Genomic DNA, 18,574 nt, shown 5'->3' with positions numbered 1-18,574 from the left:
ATACCTTCTGGGCATTTTACCAGATCATTTTGATAAAGAAGAGACATATTTAATTATACATATAATTACTGCAGCTAGGATTGTATATGCACAATGTTGGAAATTAAATAGGATACCAACGGAAAAAGAAGTTTTGAGAAAAATTATGGAGTGTGCAGAGATGAGTAGATTGACCTTGAAACTTAAAGATAAACAAGACTCTGATTATTATAAAATTTAGGGGAAGTTTTATGATTGGATAGAAAATTAAGAGATACATTATGTATTATTAGTAATTGGTTAATTTTTGAAAAATAGAAACAAGTAGAATTCAATTTAAGCTTTGCAAACCAGATGACAAAGATGAGAAATGGTGGTAGCACTATATAATGATCTAAGACAAAATTTACCTATTGTTTAGATTTAAACATATAGAACTTTATTTTATGATGTAGGTTACATTTTATGAACAGTTTCTTTTACTACAGATATATATATATAGAGAGAGAATTTTAAATCAACTATACAATATAAGATTAAATTTAGATAAAAGAGATTTTATTATTCTTTACATTGTTGTAACCTTTAGTAGTAAGACGGTGAGGGGAAAAACTTAATTTAGAATTTTAAGAATTGCTAATATTGTATAAAATTAACAGAAAATTTTATACAGGGAGATAAGACCTTCCATGGAGTGAGTAATGAGAAAAGAAAAGTTTGTATATGATTGATTTTAAGCATTGTTTATAACCATATATTGTTTTATTTTATGGTGGAGAAAAATAAAAAAAAATATGCTAGCTTTTTTCTTTCTGCAGAAGTACATTTTTCACTCACAGAAAAGTAGCTCATTAATTGGTGGGAATGGGAAAAAAAGTTGACTTGAAAGTCAGGTTAATCTTAGATGTTCACATTCCTGAAGATTATGTATAATTATTCAAGCACAAACTTTCATCAAGATATACACAGCCGACAGATCCAGTGGAGCATCAGTTTGCTGAGCAGGAATCATACACCATGCTGTCTTAATGGATAGGCTCTTTACACATTCCCTGTGCGAAGAGACACAGGAGTGGTGAAGACATACCGTGCAGATTAACTGGTTTCAGAATATTTTAGTTGTTATTATTACTCACCCAAAGCCTGTGGGAATGGGAGATATGCAAGCAATGCAAACAAATATACAAATAAACCATATTCATCTACCTCTCTCTCTCTCTCTCTCTCTCTCTCTCTCACACACACACACACACACACACACACACACACACAGACAGACAGACAGACACACAGACAGACAGACAGACACACAGACACACAGACACACAGACACACAGACACACAAAATTAGTGGTTAAAATGCACTCATACATTCCTGATAGGAAGCTGAATGGGAATTGCACAATAATTATACTTTTGCAGCCTACCCTGTTTGGTCATGGAGTTGTAACTTGGGGTTGTAAGACCATGCCCATGCCCATGTTCTAAAGTATTTAGAGAAAGCAGGGGCAAAGGTGATAGATAGATAGGGAAGAAGGAGAAAAAGAGGTTGAATGCGTTCCAAAATAATTGGAAGGGAAAACATAATTGGAAGAGTATCAATAGAGCTAGAAAAATGTTTCACGGGCTGCTTTACCTTCTGTTATCACCTTCTCTTGATCTATTTCCTTCCTGCATTACTAGGCAGGACTTGTAAATACGTACACACTTCTTCTTACTTAAGCTTGCAAGAACTGTTTCAAGTGAAAAATGGCCAGCCTCACCTCCCCCAATAGTTTTTGAAATGCAAAATGACCTTGCTCCCTATCTCTGGAAACAGTGCATCTTTTCAAGTGACACCTTCGGTAGAGAACATTTGAATGGACCAAGGAAGGAATGGCTGACAGCCTGGCAGATTCACTGATAATGTATGAATGAATGTAACTATAGAGGTCAATGTTCCTCCGTGTAATAATTTCACTGGCTAATATTGACAGTGAATCAATGATCTGTCTTACTGCAAACAATGTTCTGGGATATATCTGACCTCACACAAGTAGCACAACTGACTGAGGCATGTTCCTCAGAACAAGAGTTATTCAGAAGCTTTCAAGTAGCATCTAACTGTAATCCTAAAGATGCTTTTTCAAAAGGCTACTGGACTTTGTTTTTTCTTGAAGATATTTTGCTTCTCAACGAAGAAGGGTCGCCAATTTTTGGAAGCAAACCTTTTGAAGAAGTTTCTTGGATGAGAAGCGAAATATATTCAAGGAAAAACAATGTCCAGTTGCCTTCTGGAAAAGCACCTTTGGGACAGTCATGACCTGGATGGCTGAGAATCTCCATAGATATCCAACTCTAATGTACTTGATCAATTATCCAACCTAAATGGGATAACATTACAAAATTAGCAGAATACTAGATCTGAGTGACAGGGAGAAAATTGCTATTCTTGTAATAATCATGAAACAATTCATCCCTTTTAGTATTTTAATACTAATAGTAATAAGAACCTTAGGTGCAATCTCCAAACACCTGAGTCCTGAGCACCATTTGAATATCGCCAGCACTGACAAAATCACCAGCATTCAATTGCAAAAGGTGGCTTTACTTGAAACCCAGCTTCTGCACATATGCAGAAGTGAATAACAAGTGAAAAACAAGATGGCAATGCCATGGGCTTTTCAGGGGAGTGTGCAGCCGGCCATTGGCTGCAAATTTCCATTAAAAGTTCTATAGAATTGGTCCAAACCTGCAGGAACCCACCTCTCATCTAAACATCTGGCTGACTGTACAACCAACCTATAGTAACACCTAAATGAAGTTTGTGCCTCAGATAGGGAGAGACCTGGGCATTTAAGATTCCAAAAATTCATTGGGTGATTCTGATTTCCCCCCCAACCTAGTAGACCTTAAAGCAGTGATGGCAAACATTTTTTTCCTTGGGTGCTAAAAGAGCGTGCCTGCATGCTATCGCACATGCATGGGTGCCCACACTCATAATTCAATGTCTGGGGAGGGCAAAAACAACTTCCTCCATCCTCTGAAGGTCCTTTGGAGGTTGGAAATGGCCTGTTTCCCAACTTCTGGTGGGCCTAGTAGGCTCCTGGAGCTGGGGAAGGGTAAACCACTCTTCCCCATCCCCCTGGAGGCTTTCTGGAAGCCAAAAAGACTCTCCCAGAACCACTGTGTGAGCCAAAAATCAGCTGGCTAGCAGACACATGAACATTGGAGCTGAGCTAGGGTGACAGCTCATGTGCCAGCAGATATGGCTCCGTGGGCCACCTGTGGCACCTGTGCCATAGGTTCACCCTCACTGCCTTATAATGTTGTAGCACAAATAAAATAAGAAACCATCAGGCGTAAAATACAAATATAATTATACAATGAAAAAACTCCTGATACTTGAATGATAGAATCTATATTTCCAAAGCAGGCTGTTTTCCAGAAGATCTTGTCCTTTTCCCCCTTTTGCTGTTGAACTCCAACCCTGAATTTCTATAATAGAATTGACTTTTTTCTATGGATCTTCAGATATCATTCAGATGTGATGGCATTGTGATTGGCAAACAGTACTGTGGCTTTTGAAGACACCCACGGTGACGCAGTGGTTAGTTAGTGGTTCAACCTAGAAGTAAGGAAGAACTTCCTGACGGTCAGAGCGATCAACCAGTGGAACAACCTGCCTGCGGAGGTTGTAAACTCCCCAACTCTGGACACTTTCAAGAGGAGATTGGACTGCCATTTGGCTGGGGTGCTTTAGGATTCCTGCTCAGGCAGGGGGTTGGACTTGATGACCTGCATGGTCCCTTTCAACTCTAACAATAAATAAATAAAATAAATAAATGTAGAATTTCAGGCTACTTCTGCTGCCTGCTGGCTGCCTGCAATTTGGCAGTTCCAATCCCACCAGGGTCAAGGTTGACTCAGCCTTCCATCTTTCCGAAGTGGGTAAAATCAGCACCCAGATTGTTGGGGGCAATTGACCAACTCTATAAACCACTTGTAGAGAGCTGTAAAGCCCTGTAAAGTGGTATATATAAGTGCTCTTGCTATAGCTATACAGAAAACTTAAGACTTGCCAGCACTGAAATAAGATAAATTCAGGGGGCTTCCATTTAAAAACAACTTTTCCCATCACTACCAGCAATTGACCTTAGCAATTAAATTGACAGATGTTATTAAACTGGAGAAGTTTCAATTAAGCTACAAACAAGGTACTTCCAAGAGAGCCCAAGTCACCAGACACAAAGCTCAAGCCACTTATTCACTGCAGTCTAGCAGCACTTGATAATGGAACGTTAGCTAGTAGCCTTCACTTGCATTCCTATTAGCCTATGTAATTAAATCTCTTATTTGGTGGATGATTGACAACCTCCGTGCAGATTGAATATTTACAGAGATAGGACATCAGAAAGGAGACTTAATGGACATAGCACAGAAGGGAAAATTTAAAAAAAGATATCAATCATGTTTTGTTTCAATTCCAGCAGCTAATTGGGTGGGAGGAATCTTTGTCAAAATCTGAATCACTAGCATTTAAAAGAAATTTGCTTATCAGTGATATAGCTCTCATTTAAATAAGATTGTAATCAAGTGTTCTGAACTTGCTATTTCCTGTACCTTGACTGATAAAAAAATTATTCAGAACTTGAAAGCCTGAGCATTGTTTCATGGCCATAATCTAGTAAAGAAGTAGATTCACTAATAAGTGAGTTGGAATGTAACTAGGATTGTCTTCCTGATTCAGAGTGAAATTACTTTTAAGAAAAATGGAGATATTAAAAATATCTGGAGATATAAAAATGGAGATATTAAAAAATAACAGCTTGCTTTTGTCTTTTTAAGAAATATTTCCCTTTCTGCAGGAATTTTGACAAATTTGGAAACAGTTGCAAAATGCTAAAAATTATTTAACTTTCCAGCAACAGAGGCACTATTGTTCCTGACAGACCTTTAGATTTCTTGATTCCTCTCCTTGGGCAAGAGAATTGGACAAAGGTCCCTTCTAGCCCTAAGATTCTATGATTCGGTCCTCCTCAACACTCCATTTGTTCAAGACAATGGAAAGAGAGACAGTACAGAGAGAAAATTAAACAGATTTACAGTGGTACATTGGAGAGCCAAGGGCTCTATATGAAAGGAGAAGATGGCTGGAGGGCAGTGTAATGTTCTCAAGAGGGTAACAATGGCTTTAATCTATGGTTTCAGTCAGAGAATAGAATAGAATACAGTAGGGTAGGGTAGGGTACAATAGAACACAACAGAACAGAATCTTTATTGTCCCTTTAAATGTACAACTAATCAGCATATATTGAAATGAAATTGTCTTGCATTCAACCTTCAAAAGATAACTATTATACATATGTGACACAGGGATACATCATAGTCTGCTATAGTTCAAATGTTCACTCATGGTGTCTCATATGCTTTGATGTTCTAGCTCTTCAGATTAGTGATTCCATCAGATCTTTCCCTTTTACACCCAGCAACCACTCCTTTTATTAAACATTCCTAACTTTGTTCCATACATCACCAGGAAAATTAATGAGTTATACATGGAGAATGTCAGTAAATGTCTGGGCAATGGGAAAATGTTATTTTAGCTATTCTACAGTAAAGCCCTAATTTTTTAGTGAGCATCTGTTGGTTGATCCTTGTTTCCCCACACTTTCCAGGCTGCTTTTAATGAGTAATATTTCACATTAAATCCATTTTATTTTCTATATTGAATAATTAGACTCCATGGCAGCCATTTTAGTATGTTTAAGTTGGTGTTTCTCAACCTTGCCAACCCTAAGCTGTGTGGACTTCAACTCCCAGAATTCCCCAGCCAGCCAAAAGTTGACTGAGGATTTTTGGGAACAAAGTCCACATGTCTTAAAATTCAAGAGGTTGAGAAATACTGCTCTAAGTCTCTCTGAATTCTAGCCATGTTCCCAATCCCAGAAAGAATGCCTACTTCTGGTTGACAGAAATTAGAAACATTTCAATTATCTATTTCATAGTGAACTGTAGTGTATTTCTTTCCTAAATATTAGAAGTTTCTTATTACTCTGAATTGTCTATCTCTGAACAACAGCCGGAAGTTTACTTGAAGCATGTTCTGCTTTTCAGAAGAAGAGGATCTCTCGCTTCTTTGTCATACTGGGAGACAGAAGTCAAAAAGTAGCATCTCTTTGGAAACCCAGCATACCCCTTGGCTTTTTCACTCATCCAGTTTGCAGCCATGAAAATTAAGAGGCCGGGCGATTTTCGCCCGGCCGATAGTTGCGCCAGCGGGGAGGGGCGAGAACACCGCCTCCCAGCTGGGCGCGCCTGCGCAGAGCACAGGCACGCCCACGCGCTGCTTTCGGCAGCAAAATAGCTTGCCCATCTGGCCGGGGGAAGAATCGTCCTGGCCGGACGTCCGTCGCAGCTGGGAGGGGGCGGGACGCCGCCTCCCAGCTGATTGGCGGGGCGCCAAGCGTCGAAGTCACCACGAGCTGTGGTTGGCTCGCAGGGGCCGCCGGAAGTGAGGGGAGGGGTATTTCAGGGTCTGCATCCCTCGCCCTCGCCCCTTTGCCCCCTGCTCGCTCTCCAGGAGTTCGCCCATTGGTTGCCCAAGTATATTTTGTTCAGGATTTTTTCACCCCATTTAGTACCCTCTACAGGTCTATTACTGTAATCAATAAAGTGACCCATTTTTCATCCAGCTCTTGTGTTCGAGTTTCATTCCCTGTCCGGCGCAACATGAGTTATGGTGTCATCATATTTTTGGATTCCCACCTTCTCGCTCCTGTGACACTCAGTAAGACATCAGAAGGACCTCGGAATTTGGTTAATCATAATCAAATGTGGCATCTTTTCAATTGGTCCTTTTATAGCAGGAATTTTTACCAAAACAAACAATTCCGATATTCAAGTCTGGAAAATCTGTCTCCCACTATTGTGAGTATGGAAAATTTGCCTGATGTCTATCTTGGCAATCCTTTTCTTAGGATCAAAATTATACACTGCTCAAAAAAAATAAAGGGAACACTCAAATAACACATCCTAGATCTGAATGAATGAAATACTCTCATTGAATACTTCGTTCTGTGCAAAGTTGAATGTGCACAACAGCATGTGAAATTGATGGTCAATCAGTGTTGCTTCCTAAGTGGACAGTTTGATTTCACAGAAGTTTGATTTACTTGGAGTTATTTATTTATTAATCAGATTTGTATGCCGCCCCTCTCTGCAGTGTGTTGTTTAAGTGTTCCCTTTATTTTTTGAGCATTATATTTGACTTTAAATAACTACTATATAATCCAGCCTGTTACATTTTGAGGCAAGACTAAGTCTGAAACCTTCAACCCAAAATAAACCTATAGAGCAGGGATGTCAAATTTGCGGCCCATGGGCTGGATGCGTCATGCATTGGCCAGGCCCATGCCCATGTCCAATTTAACAAAGGGAGGAAAAGTCACTATATGTCATGTGATGCCATCATTACGCCACAACTTTGACACCCCTGCTGTCAAAGAGCAATGGTGGAGAGAGGACTATGGCCCTTTTTAATTTGTACATTTCAACTCCCAGAATTTCTGGGAGTTGAAGTCTACAAGTCATAAAAGGGCCATAGTTCCCTAACCCTGCATAGAACATGGGGAGGAAAGTTTATTTATTTTCCCTAGCTGAACTTCTTCATTAATTTCTTTATGACAGCAGCTAAAGGAAAAATGGTGTCATCTCAATTCAGAAATAATCCACCTTTGCTGATGTCAAAAAGGATTGGTTCCTCACTTTATAAAGAATGAACAATGTAACCCAGAGATGAAGTAAATGAAGGATACAAAATTGAATCTTCCCGGGTGAAGGGAATTTCTATTTTTCTGTTTGGTGATGGTACACTTTATGCTTTATGTTTTGTTTTTTGTAATTTTTTTTAAAAAAAATCAATAAAATTATATTTTTTTTAAAAAAAGGATTGGTTCCTATTTCACTAGGAATTCTCAGCACTGTAGGATAGACTAGACATGGGGGGAAAGGATCTCAAATCAGGAGCTGTCCAACCACTTCTCCACAGTTACTAAGAGAACCACGTGAATATATCCACATTGTCACTAGAAATTGAGCTTGACCCAAGGGTGGCTTTACTTTTACAACATTGTAAAGCCTGTAGATTTCTAAGTTTCAGTTCTGCCAAACCACTTCTATATTTTCTGGAAATTCTCGAACACTTCCTTCCCCTATCACTCTTCTTATTGGACCTCCCCAATGTTTACAATTCACATCCAGCATGCTGAATGGGAACTGAAATTCAATCACTTCTGGAGGGTTATACATTTTTTATATTACCTTGACAATAAAGGACCAACAAGGAGTGAACTGAAGAGACCGTGAGAGAGGCGAGCAAGCTTCTTGTTTTAGGAGAATTTAAGACAATGAAGCCACCTAATAAGACAATGAAGCCACCATCTCTACTTAGAAATTTTTGCTCTGTAGTTTATATAAAATATAAGGCCAGTAGATAGTAATTTCTTAAAGGGTAAAAGAGCCAAAAAAATCATTTGGATGATATATTAAAGAATACCTTTGGATTCAGATAAATAAATAGCCAGAATGTATGTGCGGATATTGCTACATGATTAAATGTAGAAGAGCGAGAGTAGATGGAATTTCAGCTATGCTCTAATGTTCTTATGCAAATATTGACCTATACCAGCAAAATATGTTCATTTTTTAAACCAGGATTAAATTGCTCATCTGATTAAATCACATCCTTGCAGCTGTTCAGTAACTCAGAGGTACTACCAAAAAGGAAAGGAAGAAAAACACCCTTAGGAACTAAAAAACTAACAGGTTTGACTAGCTTGTGGAATAAATTTTAGATTCATCAGGTTAATTTTAAACAAGACTGAGAACTGAGTTACAATCCATTCATAGGCAGATGTGAGGCTTTGTTTTGCAAAGCCCTCCATGATGCTGCAACTTATTGGCCAAAGGCGGCGGGAGGGGAAGGGGGAACATTGCAAAATGTTTTGACTTCTCTCTACCGTCCATTAAATGGGTCCAGTATGAGCACTGGACTCTATGTACTAGATTTGAAGGATATTCTGCTGCTCCTAAGAAGAAGCTGAACCTGCTAGCCAGATTGTAAGAGAGAGATGGGGAGAGGTTTGACTCTGCCCTTGTTGTTAGTTGCGAAGTTTTGTCTGATCCATCACAATCCCATGGACAATGTTCCTTCAGGCCTTCCTGTCCTCTAGCATCTTCTGGAGTCCATTCAAGCTCATGCCTACTGCTTCAGTGACTCCATCTCGTCACCTTATTCTCTGTTGTCGCCTTCTTCTTTTGCTCTCAATTGTTCCCAACATTAGGCTCTTCTCTAGTGAGTCCTTCCTTCTCGTCCGATGGCCAAAGTATTTGAGTTTCATCTTCAAGATTAAAGGACCACAAAGGGGTGGATAAATGCCCATCAGTCAGCTGTTTTTTGGAAACTACAATACTTTAAGGATCTTAGTCTTAAGAAACTCACTTTCAGTGAGTAGAAAAAGTAGAAGAGAAATTTATTGTGGAAATCCACAGATTCTGAGTGAAAATAAAATCAGTTTATAACTCAGATATAGTGCATTTTTCTTGTTGGATTGCAATGTACTTGAAACTGGTATTGGGTTAGTATATGGGAGTCTGATCATTGCTTATAGTTTTATTTTGTCATTGGGCGCCTGAGATCATATATAAACTGGAGTGCCATTTCAAGGCATGTTAAATATTGTTTCTTAACTCTGCCCTTGGACTCAAGAAACACTACTATTTAACAAACATGGTTTTGTAACCCACATGTAAATTACATCACTAAATTGTATCCTGCCACAAGCATTCAATAGTATTTGCAGAAGGGAAGAACACACTAGGAATTTCAAAATCTGAAAGCAAAGAGGGGAAATGATATAAGAAATGCTGGATTATTTCTGAGTCATTAGGTCTTGTCTTAAGAAGTTGTATTCTGGAAGTAACCTCTCCTGTTCACTTCAGTCTTTGGGCTGATTAAAACATTGAAGTCATGCCACAATTGTGGTAAACATCTCCAGTCTGGATGAGGATTACAGAAATTCTTGGTGGAAAGCTTATAAAATGTGTTAATTGTGATGGCAAATATAATTGTTCATGTTGTAAAACAGTATATCTCTGAACAGTAGGGCAAAGAATGGAGTGGTGGTGTTCTATTTTTATTGTGTCTAGATGATTATTAAAATCACGTGTACAACAGCATTAAGAATTTAATCTAAACCCAACAGAAATAATCACACCATTAAGAAAGGAAGGGGGATTTAATTTAACTATGAAAATTTATAGTTAATTTCAGCTACGCTGCTTCTTTGACCCTTTCTCAAAATAAGAATAAGAATGAAATAAAAACAAAAACAGCCAACAATGCCTATCAAAACTCATTGCTTAAATCTAGGGTATATTTCTCCTTCCATATTTACGTAATAATGCTTTTAAAATCTTAATAGTAATGCTTTTTTTAAATAATGCTTTTTTTAACTTTCCAAAATTACATTTTTGATGTTGTAATGAACTGCAAATTCTGCAAATGTAGCCAACAAACTACTAGCCATCTGGCTGATTTCAATACAGAATATACCATAGTAATGATAGGACAAGTCTGGATGACACTAAATATGGCTATCCAATCCTAGGAATATATTTGGCTTGGCTGTCTTCTTCCCAGATGGATGCAAACAATCTTACTTAATGTAGTCCTACTTCTCAAGTCTTTGGAAGGTATATGCCATACAGACCTGTTACTACCCAAACTTCTCCCTTCTGCTTGAAGTCTATGGAGAACAGAAGCAAGAGATCTAAGTGGGCTGTGGATAATTTATATTTGCAACTCAACTGGTTCTAACAGGCTGCGAACTGGGGGTTCTAAGAACTGTAGCACTTGCTCCAAAACTGGTGTCAGAAAATTTATGAAGAATATGGTTCCTTACTTTATCTATGTTTTTTCTTAAATCTTCCCTATAGGTTAAAGACCCATTAAAGGATCGCTCCTACGGTAAATACTTTGGATTACAGCTCAATGCTGTGTTTTTCAAATAATGTACTGCTATGGAATTTTATATTTCGATACACCTTTTATATGTTGTTTCTGTAAATCTGTAAATTTTTGTAAATTCTGAACATTTTATGTACTATGCCGAATTTTGCTGCCCCATATGAAATAAAATAAACTGGGGGTTCTTGTCCTACAAATAGCTATGATGATTGAAACACAGATATGTCCACAGACATGTACAAAGCACTTGTAACTTTCAAATAAAATCTCTTCATCCTAGAAAAAACGTTTTGCCATTTAGAAAGCACCAGCTTCCTTCCACCAGATATTTCACAATGAATGGTGCCTGGGTAGGTCCAGTTTTATCCTCAATTACTGAACAGAATTATTATTAAAATAAGCTGTTTTTCTTTTCACTTTTCAAGCTATATTCCTACGTTTAGGTTATCTTGCCCCAGGTCAACCACCCATTTTATCTACAATGTTATTAAGCTGCATCTGGTGTCTGGATTCTTTTCTCCATTCCTACTTTCCTCAAAAACTGTGTCTTCTCAACTTATTCCCAGTATTTCCCTTTTGTTTTCTCCATCTTTTGTTTTCTTTCGTGGGGAAAGTCAAAGGAACATAACAAGCTGTATTTGTTTTAACTCTCAGATATTTCGTGTTTTAAACAGGGCATAAAGTTCACCAAATATTTCTGTTTCCTAGTTGTTCTAAATGGGGGGGGGGGGAAACCTGGGGAGAAAGTTTGGAATAATTGGGAATGGTTTGGGGTCAAAGAGCTGAGACTTTCATTCAGTTGTGGCACTAACGACAAGTTCATGGCACAGGATTTGCAAATTGAGATATTTATCATTTGAACTATTTCTCCAATCACAAGATTCCATTAAAAAAAAACCATTCTATCCCACAAGGCTAAATTTTTCTCATCCTCTTTCTGTTTTATATCTATATATTGGAGCATGAAAAGGGTTTTTGAGATTTTCAGTCTTGACCATCATAAAGCTATACAGTACTCTCATTCAAAATCCCATTGACAATTCTGACAACATGAATGAACCACAAGTAAAAATAGCCATTCACAACTGTACTAATATGAATGGAATTGCAAGGGAGGCTTAGTCAAGAGTTTTGCCAATGCAGAACTGAATGAAAGTTGAAAAGCTGGGCACCCTTGCTTAGCAGATAACAGTAAGAATAAGAGTAATAATTACAATTATACTAATACTCAGATGCCTTTGGATAGAAGAGATTACTTTTTATCTGCAATATATGGTATGCATATACTTAAAAGAGCTGTTGCTATTAATAAGACATTTCCACATAATGAGCCACTGGATAGTAAACTTCAAGATATTCCTTCCTGATTACTGAGTTTCTACAAGGTCTGGGTGGAAAAATACACTTTCTAATTCTCCATTGTGAAGCAGATGAATAATACTATCCTATATGGACTAGAGTCATAAGCTTAATTCCATTTTTAATGCTCATCTTACCCACAAGCAGATGGATAGCTTCATTGCAGCCTTAGCCTGAAATTTGCATCAATCAAGATCTCCAGAACATTTAAAAAATTAGTTAAAAGTACTAAAAACTACTCTTTATTGATAACTATACCTGGAACTCACATTTTAGGAGAATTCTTTATAGATAGATAGATAGATAGATAGATAGATAGATAGATAGATAGATAGATAGATAGATAGATGATAGATAGATAGATAGATAGATAGATAGATGATAGATAGATAGATAGATGATAGATAAATAGATAGATAACATAGACAGATGGATAGATAGAGATATAAATTTAATTTATATGCTGCCCAATTCCCAAAGGACTCATATGTGTGTGTGTGTGTGTGTGTGTTTATGTATGTGTGTGTTTATGTGTGTGTTTATGTGTGTAGTGATGTAGTGAAAAATTCATTTAAGTCTTATTACAACCCAGTAACGTGACTACCTAGCTGAGATAGCTCTGTAAGAAAACACAGATGTTTCTCACACCAACAGCTTCTGAGAAAATGAAAATGCTATTTTCTATGGATCTTTAATTACTTAAAAAAGAGAGAAACTGTGTTTCTAATTCCCAGGGTTGTGCTTCTGGGATGTTTGATAATGTGTGGGCATGTATATTTTCACTGCTGGTGACTGCCTGGATAAGTCCCTGCAAACAACCCTGCAAACATCTAACTTGCATCAAGAAACAATTAGACAATTATAAATAGAAAAACTTTTCAATAAAAAAAGAAACAATCAGACAAAATGGTACTTACCCAGAATGTTTCCTATGAGAGCCACAAGAAATACAATAATATAGCCAACAATGAGTACCCATTCATATTCCTTGGGATGCAGATATTCCTTCCAGAGATATCGCAGAAATTCTTCCTCATCGTAGTCTGTGAGAGGGCTTGCAAAGGGTTCCCGAGTCCCATTCACTGACACATTAGAAGACCAGTTTGTGCAAGAAAGCAAGCCATCTTCCACTTGAGTCACAGACATAATTGGTTCTGCTCTGGGTCTGAATTTGGTCTTTCATGGATTTAGCCTACCTTTCTGCCTGCCAAACCTAACTGTATTCAGCAATGAGAGGGGGGGAGTGTAGGCAGAAAGAAGAAAATGGGGAGGGGTGGGAGAACCAGGTGTATCAATGAAACTTCCTCAACTAGCTTTGCATTGAGGATCTGCCAATGGCAGGATGCTTTCTGTAGCTCCGGAGGCACTGAAGTCGTCAAAACGCAGCAGCAGGCATGAGAAGCAATTCCTGCATATAGCTTCTTAATTTAGCCAGAGGGTGTGCGAAGCACATTCTTGCAGTGACAGGCAAAATGAAAATGCAGCATGTTCCAAGGGACTCTAGAGATCATGAAACGAGAAGGGAGAGAGTGTGTACATGCCTGTGCACACTTGCAACTGAGTGGGACTGTAAATCCACCAAGGACTTTTGAAGGTGTCCTTTTACTCTTCGATTCGCCGTTTGTACAATCCATTGCCTTTCCTGATACAGTGATGTGCTTTGGATTGGATGAATGAATCACATCTCTCTCTCTTTTAAAATCTCTTGTAAGGGAGCATTTTTATAATCAAGGAATGAAGGCTCTCCTCTCTTTTCAAGTGCCTGACTTTGGAAAATTATAGCGTATCGTCCAAGAATAAAAGAATATTGGATGGTTGCTTCTGAATGGCTAGTGAACTGTACAGAAAATTGCTTGGGTATTGATGACAATGTGACCCTTGCTTAAGTTCATGGAGTTGAAGCTAGGATTCAGTTCAGAATTCTTGCAGGAGTCCTTCTGTCCTTCTACGAAGGAAGGGAGGGAGGGAAGAAGAGAGAATCCAATTTACCACTGCCATAAAATAAAGGTTCAAGTTTTCCCATTCAAGTCCTATCTGACTCTAGGGGATGGTGCTCATTTCCATTTATTAGCAGAGGGAGCCAGACAAAACAACACACACATGACAACACAACAACACACGAGCACACAACAGATACAAGCTTAATGTAAACCGCTCTAAACTCAACTGCAGGAAATATGACTTTAGCAATCGAGTAGTTGATGGATGGAACTCCAGACTTTGTAGTATCATCACCTAACCCTCAAAACTATACCCTTAGACTATTTACTGTTGACCTCTCCCGATTCCTAAAAGGTCAGTAAGGGGTGTGCATAAGTGCACCAGCATGCCTTCTGTCCCCTGTCCTAATGTTTCTTTTTTACTAGTATCATGTATATGAATATTATTGTATCTTTGTGTACCACCAATATGTACTTGACAAAACAAACAAACAAATAAAAATAAATAAATTGTCTGACAACACATTCATGGTCATGTGGCTGGCATGAATATATGCCAAATGCATGAAACACTCTTACCATTGCAACTCTTATCATTGCAACGCCTTGACCTCTTCAGCCTTGAAAGACGGTGTTTAAGAGGTGACTTGATCGAAGTGTATAAAATCATACATGGGATAGAAAAGATGGATAGAGAAAAAATATTTTCTCTATCACACAATACTAGGACGAGGGGGCACTCTCTAAAATATTTTTTTTAATTGGTTTTTTCAGAGTAACAAACACAACATATAACACTTAATGGAGCTACAGTCGCTCCACTCAAAGTAGAAGTCTTCATATAAAAGTAAAAAGTTTATCTGTAAAATACATATTGTTATATAGAGTAAAAATTTCAATCTTAATATAAATCTAAATCTGTATCAAAATTTATAAAGATATACCGTATTTTTTGCTCCATAAGACGCAGTTTTTTTCCTCCCAAAGTAGGATGAAAAATCAGCCACGTCTTATGGAGCGAAGATGCAGGCAGGGAGGGGGGGGCGCTGGAGCAGAGGGGGGCAGCGATATACTCATCTGGAGACTGCCGCCTCTGTCGCCGCCTCTCCTCTACCCAACTCCGAAGAGAGCCGCGCCTTTCGGCCTCCGGATGTGCTGGGCCGGGGGACGCCTGCACCGCGCAGGTTTAGGAGGCGGAGCAGCACCGGAGGAGCGTTGGCGGCTCCGAGCCTTTGGGAAGGCTACGGGAATCGCTTCAGGAGGCGGGGAGGTTTCGAAGACCCAAAACCCAGCCAGTCGCTCACAGCCGGCCGCCGCCTGTGCAAAGTTTGGCTGCGAACTCGGAAGCGCCATCCCGCTGGCTGGCTGGCTAGCTGCTGCCTGGCCCCCTCCCTCCCGGAGGAGGGTCTCCCTCCGCACCACCAGCGGCGCTCCCCCCGCCAGCCAGCCAAGCCCCACGCCTGCCGGAGCCAGCTCCTCGCTCTCCCCCCGCCGCCCGCCGCGTTTGCAGGAGGTGGGGAGGGTCGGGCGGCCCGCCAAGGCCAGGAGGGACACCGCTGCCCCCCCTTCCCTCTCTCCGCCCACCGCTGTGCCTCCTGCTGAGCCCCCTCGGCCCCGCGTGGCGCCTGAGTTTTGAAGCCCCCTCGGCCCCACGCGGTGCCTGTCAGAGGAAGCTGCCCTGTCCCGGCCAGGATCCGGGGGCGGCGGAGGGCCCCGGGGGTGAGGTCGTCGGGGTTTGAGGGGCCCTAAAGCGCCTGGCAGATTGCCCAGCGGGTTTCGGATGCCACTCGGGAGCCACGGAGGCCCCTTTCTGCTCAGGGTCTGGGCCGCACGCTCTCCGCCCACAGCAAAAAAACAGAAAAAATAAGGGAGAGAGAAAGAGAAAGAAAGAGAGAGAAAGGAAGAGGAGAGATAGAAAGGGGGAGAGAGAAAGAGGGAGAGATAGAGAAGGAGAGAGAGAAAGAGAGAGCTACAAAGAGAGTGAGTGAGAGAAGGAGAGATAAGAGAGAGAAAGAAAGAGGGACAGAGAGAAAGAAAGAGAGGGACAGAGAGAAAGAAAGAGAGGGACAGAGAGAAAGAAAAGAGGGACAGAGAGAAAGAAAGAGAGGGACAGAGAGAAAGAAAGAGAGGGACAGAGAGAAAGAAAGAGAAGAACAGAGAGAAAGAAAGAGAGGGACAGAGAAAGGGAGAGAGAGAAAGAGAAAGAAAGGTAGAGAGAAAGAGGGAGAGATAGAAAGAAAGAGAGAGGGGGGCTTGTTTGTATATTTTCCCAATTCCCCTAGGGCAGTGTTATTGTAATAAATATTTTAGCCTACTTTTTGGCTCAAAATATTTTTTTTCTATTTTCCTCCTCTAAAATCTAGGTGCGTCTTATCAGCAGGTGCGTCTTATAGAGCGAAAAATACGGTATATGAAAAAGAAAAAGTTTTTATGAAAAAACAAAGCTCACAGGTAAGAGAGTGAGGACAAATCAAGGGAAATATTTCTTCACCCAGAGAGTTGTTGGTTTATGGAATTCACTTCCAGAAGAGGTTGTGACAGCTGTCAGCCTAGATAGTTTCAAGGCAGGATTAGACAGATTCATGGATGCCAAGTGTATCGGTGGTTATTGAAATGGATGTCCAAGTGCTGCCTCTATGTTGGTTGAGGCGGAAAGGATTCCCTTGGGTGCCACTTTTTGGGGGGTCAAGGGAAAGGGAGGGTTTTGCCTTCTCTTTCTGCTCAAGATCCCCATGTACAATTGGTGGGCCACAGTGTGACACAGAATGCTGGACTCGATGGGCTATGGCCCAATTCAGCCTGGCTCTTCTTATGTTCTTAGTTCTTATACCTTCCCACAAAAATGGTATCTATTTATCTACTTGCATTTGCCTGCTTTTGAACTGCAGGATGGGCAGGAGATGTCAATCTTTTGGTCCATGAGTCCAATGTCTTAACTGCATAAAGCACCAATAAATAATTTCCCCCAAAGGAATGCATCTGTTGTTCATGAAGAGGTGGACCAAGAAAATTCTCCACTCTTGAAAGTGGAACAAGTCTTCTCAGACAATTTTGGTCTGCATCAGTTGTGAAGACTAAATGTAAAATACAATTTCAAAATCTTCAAAACAGATCCAATCAGATTGCCCCTCTCCAGCTAATCTTTTTCGCTAAGTAAGAAACATAACAAATCCAGTCAAACCAACATTAACAGGAATTCATATATCAAGCCAACTTCCTCATAAAGCAGGAATTGCCAGGAAAGGAGGACCTAGAAGACATCTGAAGCTTTTCAAATGACTAATAGGTCACATTGATTTTGTCTCTTTAGAATCTACTTCTGTCCTGGCCCCACAATAAATTTTGGGTGAAATTTGCCTCATTTTCAAGCAGTTGTCAGAGTTTCAAAGAATTACCGTGATATATAGTCCCCTACAAAGATTCTGAAAGCTTCTGGTAAGTTTGTTGGGAAATTTGTTGTTATTGTTCATTTGCTAAGTTGCATATTACTCTTTACAACTGCATGAATCATAGCATGCCAGAGTCTCCCATTTTCCACTATCTGCCGGTGTTTAATTTTAAACAACAGTTAGCAATTTATGATCCCTTTCTATTTGATGCTCGAATAAATGTATTGCATTGGAGGCTGGAATTGATTTCCTTTGCACAATTCAGGCAGGGAGTAGTTGTATCCATTTGCTAGCCTGCTGGGTGTTCATACTTAGCCCTCTTAAGCAAATCACAGGAAATTACACATAAATGGAACATGGAAACAAATCAAGTATTAGGATCCCCATGTGTTCATATCAAGATATGTACTTTGTGCAGGTGATAGTAATTAGCTATGTTGAAAGATAAGCAGGGTGAATGATATATGGCATTCCATGCAAGGATGCAAAGCCAGGCACCTTTTATCATTTACGCTATGGTGGATATGTGACAGAGCAAATAAATACTGGAGTAGGGTTCACATCTTAATACAGACAATTCTTAAAGTGAATATAAACATAAATCCTGAGATTTTTCTTTTGGGTTTAATGGAAAAATACTTTTTTGGGGGGTGGAAGGGAGGACTTTGATGTTACAGGTATAACATATATACAGGTATATGTATACCTGTATATACATACATATATACAGGTATGTGTTACAACATATACCTGTATATATGTTGATGGAAGCAAGATTACTTTATGCACAAAAATGGAAGGACACTTTGATTCCTAAAATGGATGAGTGGCTGCAAATATTGACAGAGTTAGCAGAGATGGCCAAATTAAGTGCTCTGATAAAAGAAAAAAACACAATT

General features: G+C 39.6%; 1 protein-coding gene across 1 annotated transcript in view; it reads right to left on the bottom strand.

Moving 5' to 3' along the window:
• HCRTR2 (hypocretin receptor 2) overlaps positions 1 to 13,664 on the bottom strand; it is a 45,673-nt gene extending 32,009 nt beyond the window's left edge. The window contains exon 1 of the mRNA XM_070738891.1: positions 13,264 to 13,664. Coding sequence (XP_070594992.1) covers positions 13,264 to 13,492 — 229 coding nt within the window. The 5' untranslated portion in view covers positions 13,493 to 13,664. The remainder of the gene's footprint in view (positions 1 to 13,263) is intronic.
• Between the last annotated feature and the right edge of the window lie 4,910 nt (positions 13,665 to 18,574).

Source organism: Erythrolamprus reginae, chromosome 1, assembly GCF_031021105.1.
Source record: "Erythrolamprus reginae isolate rEryReg1 chromosome 1, rEryReg1.hap1, whole genome shotgun sequence".
In the NCBI taxonomy this organism is placed as follows: Eukaryota; Metazoa; Chordata; class Lepidosauria; order Squamata; family Dipsadidae; genus Erythrolamprus; species Erythrolamprus reginae.
Note: the sequence above shows the minus strand (reverse complement) of the source record. Positions and strands in the feature narration are given on the sequence as shown.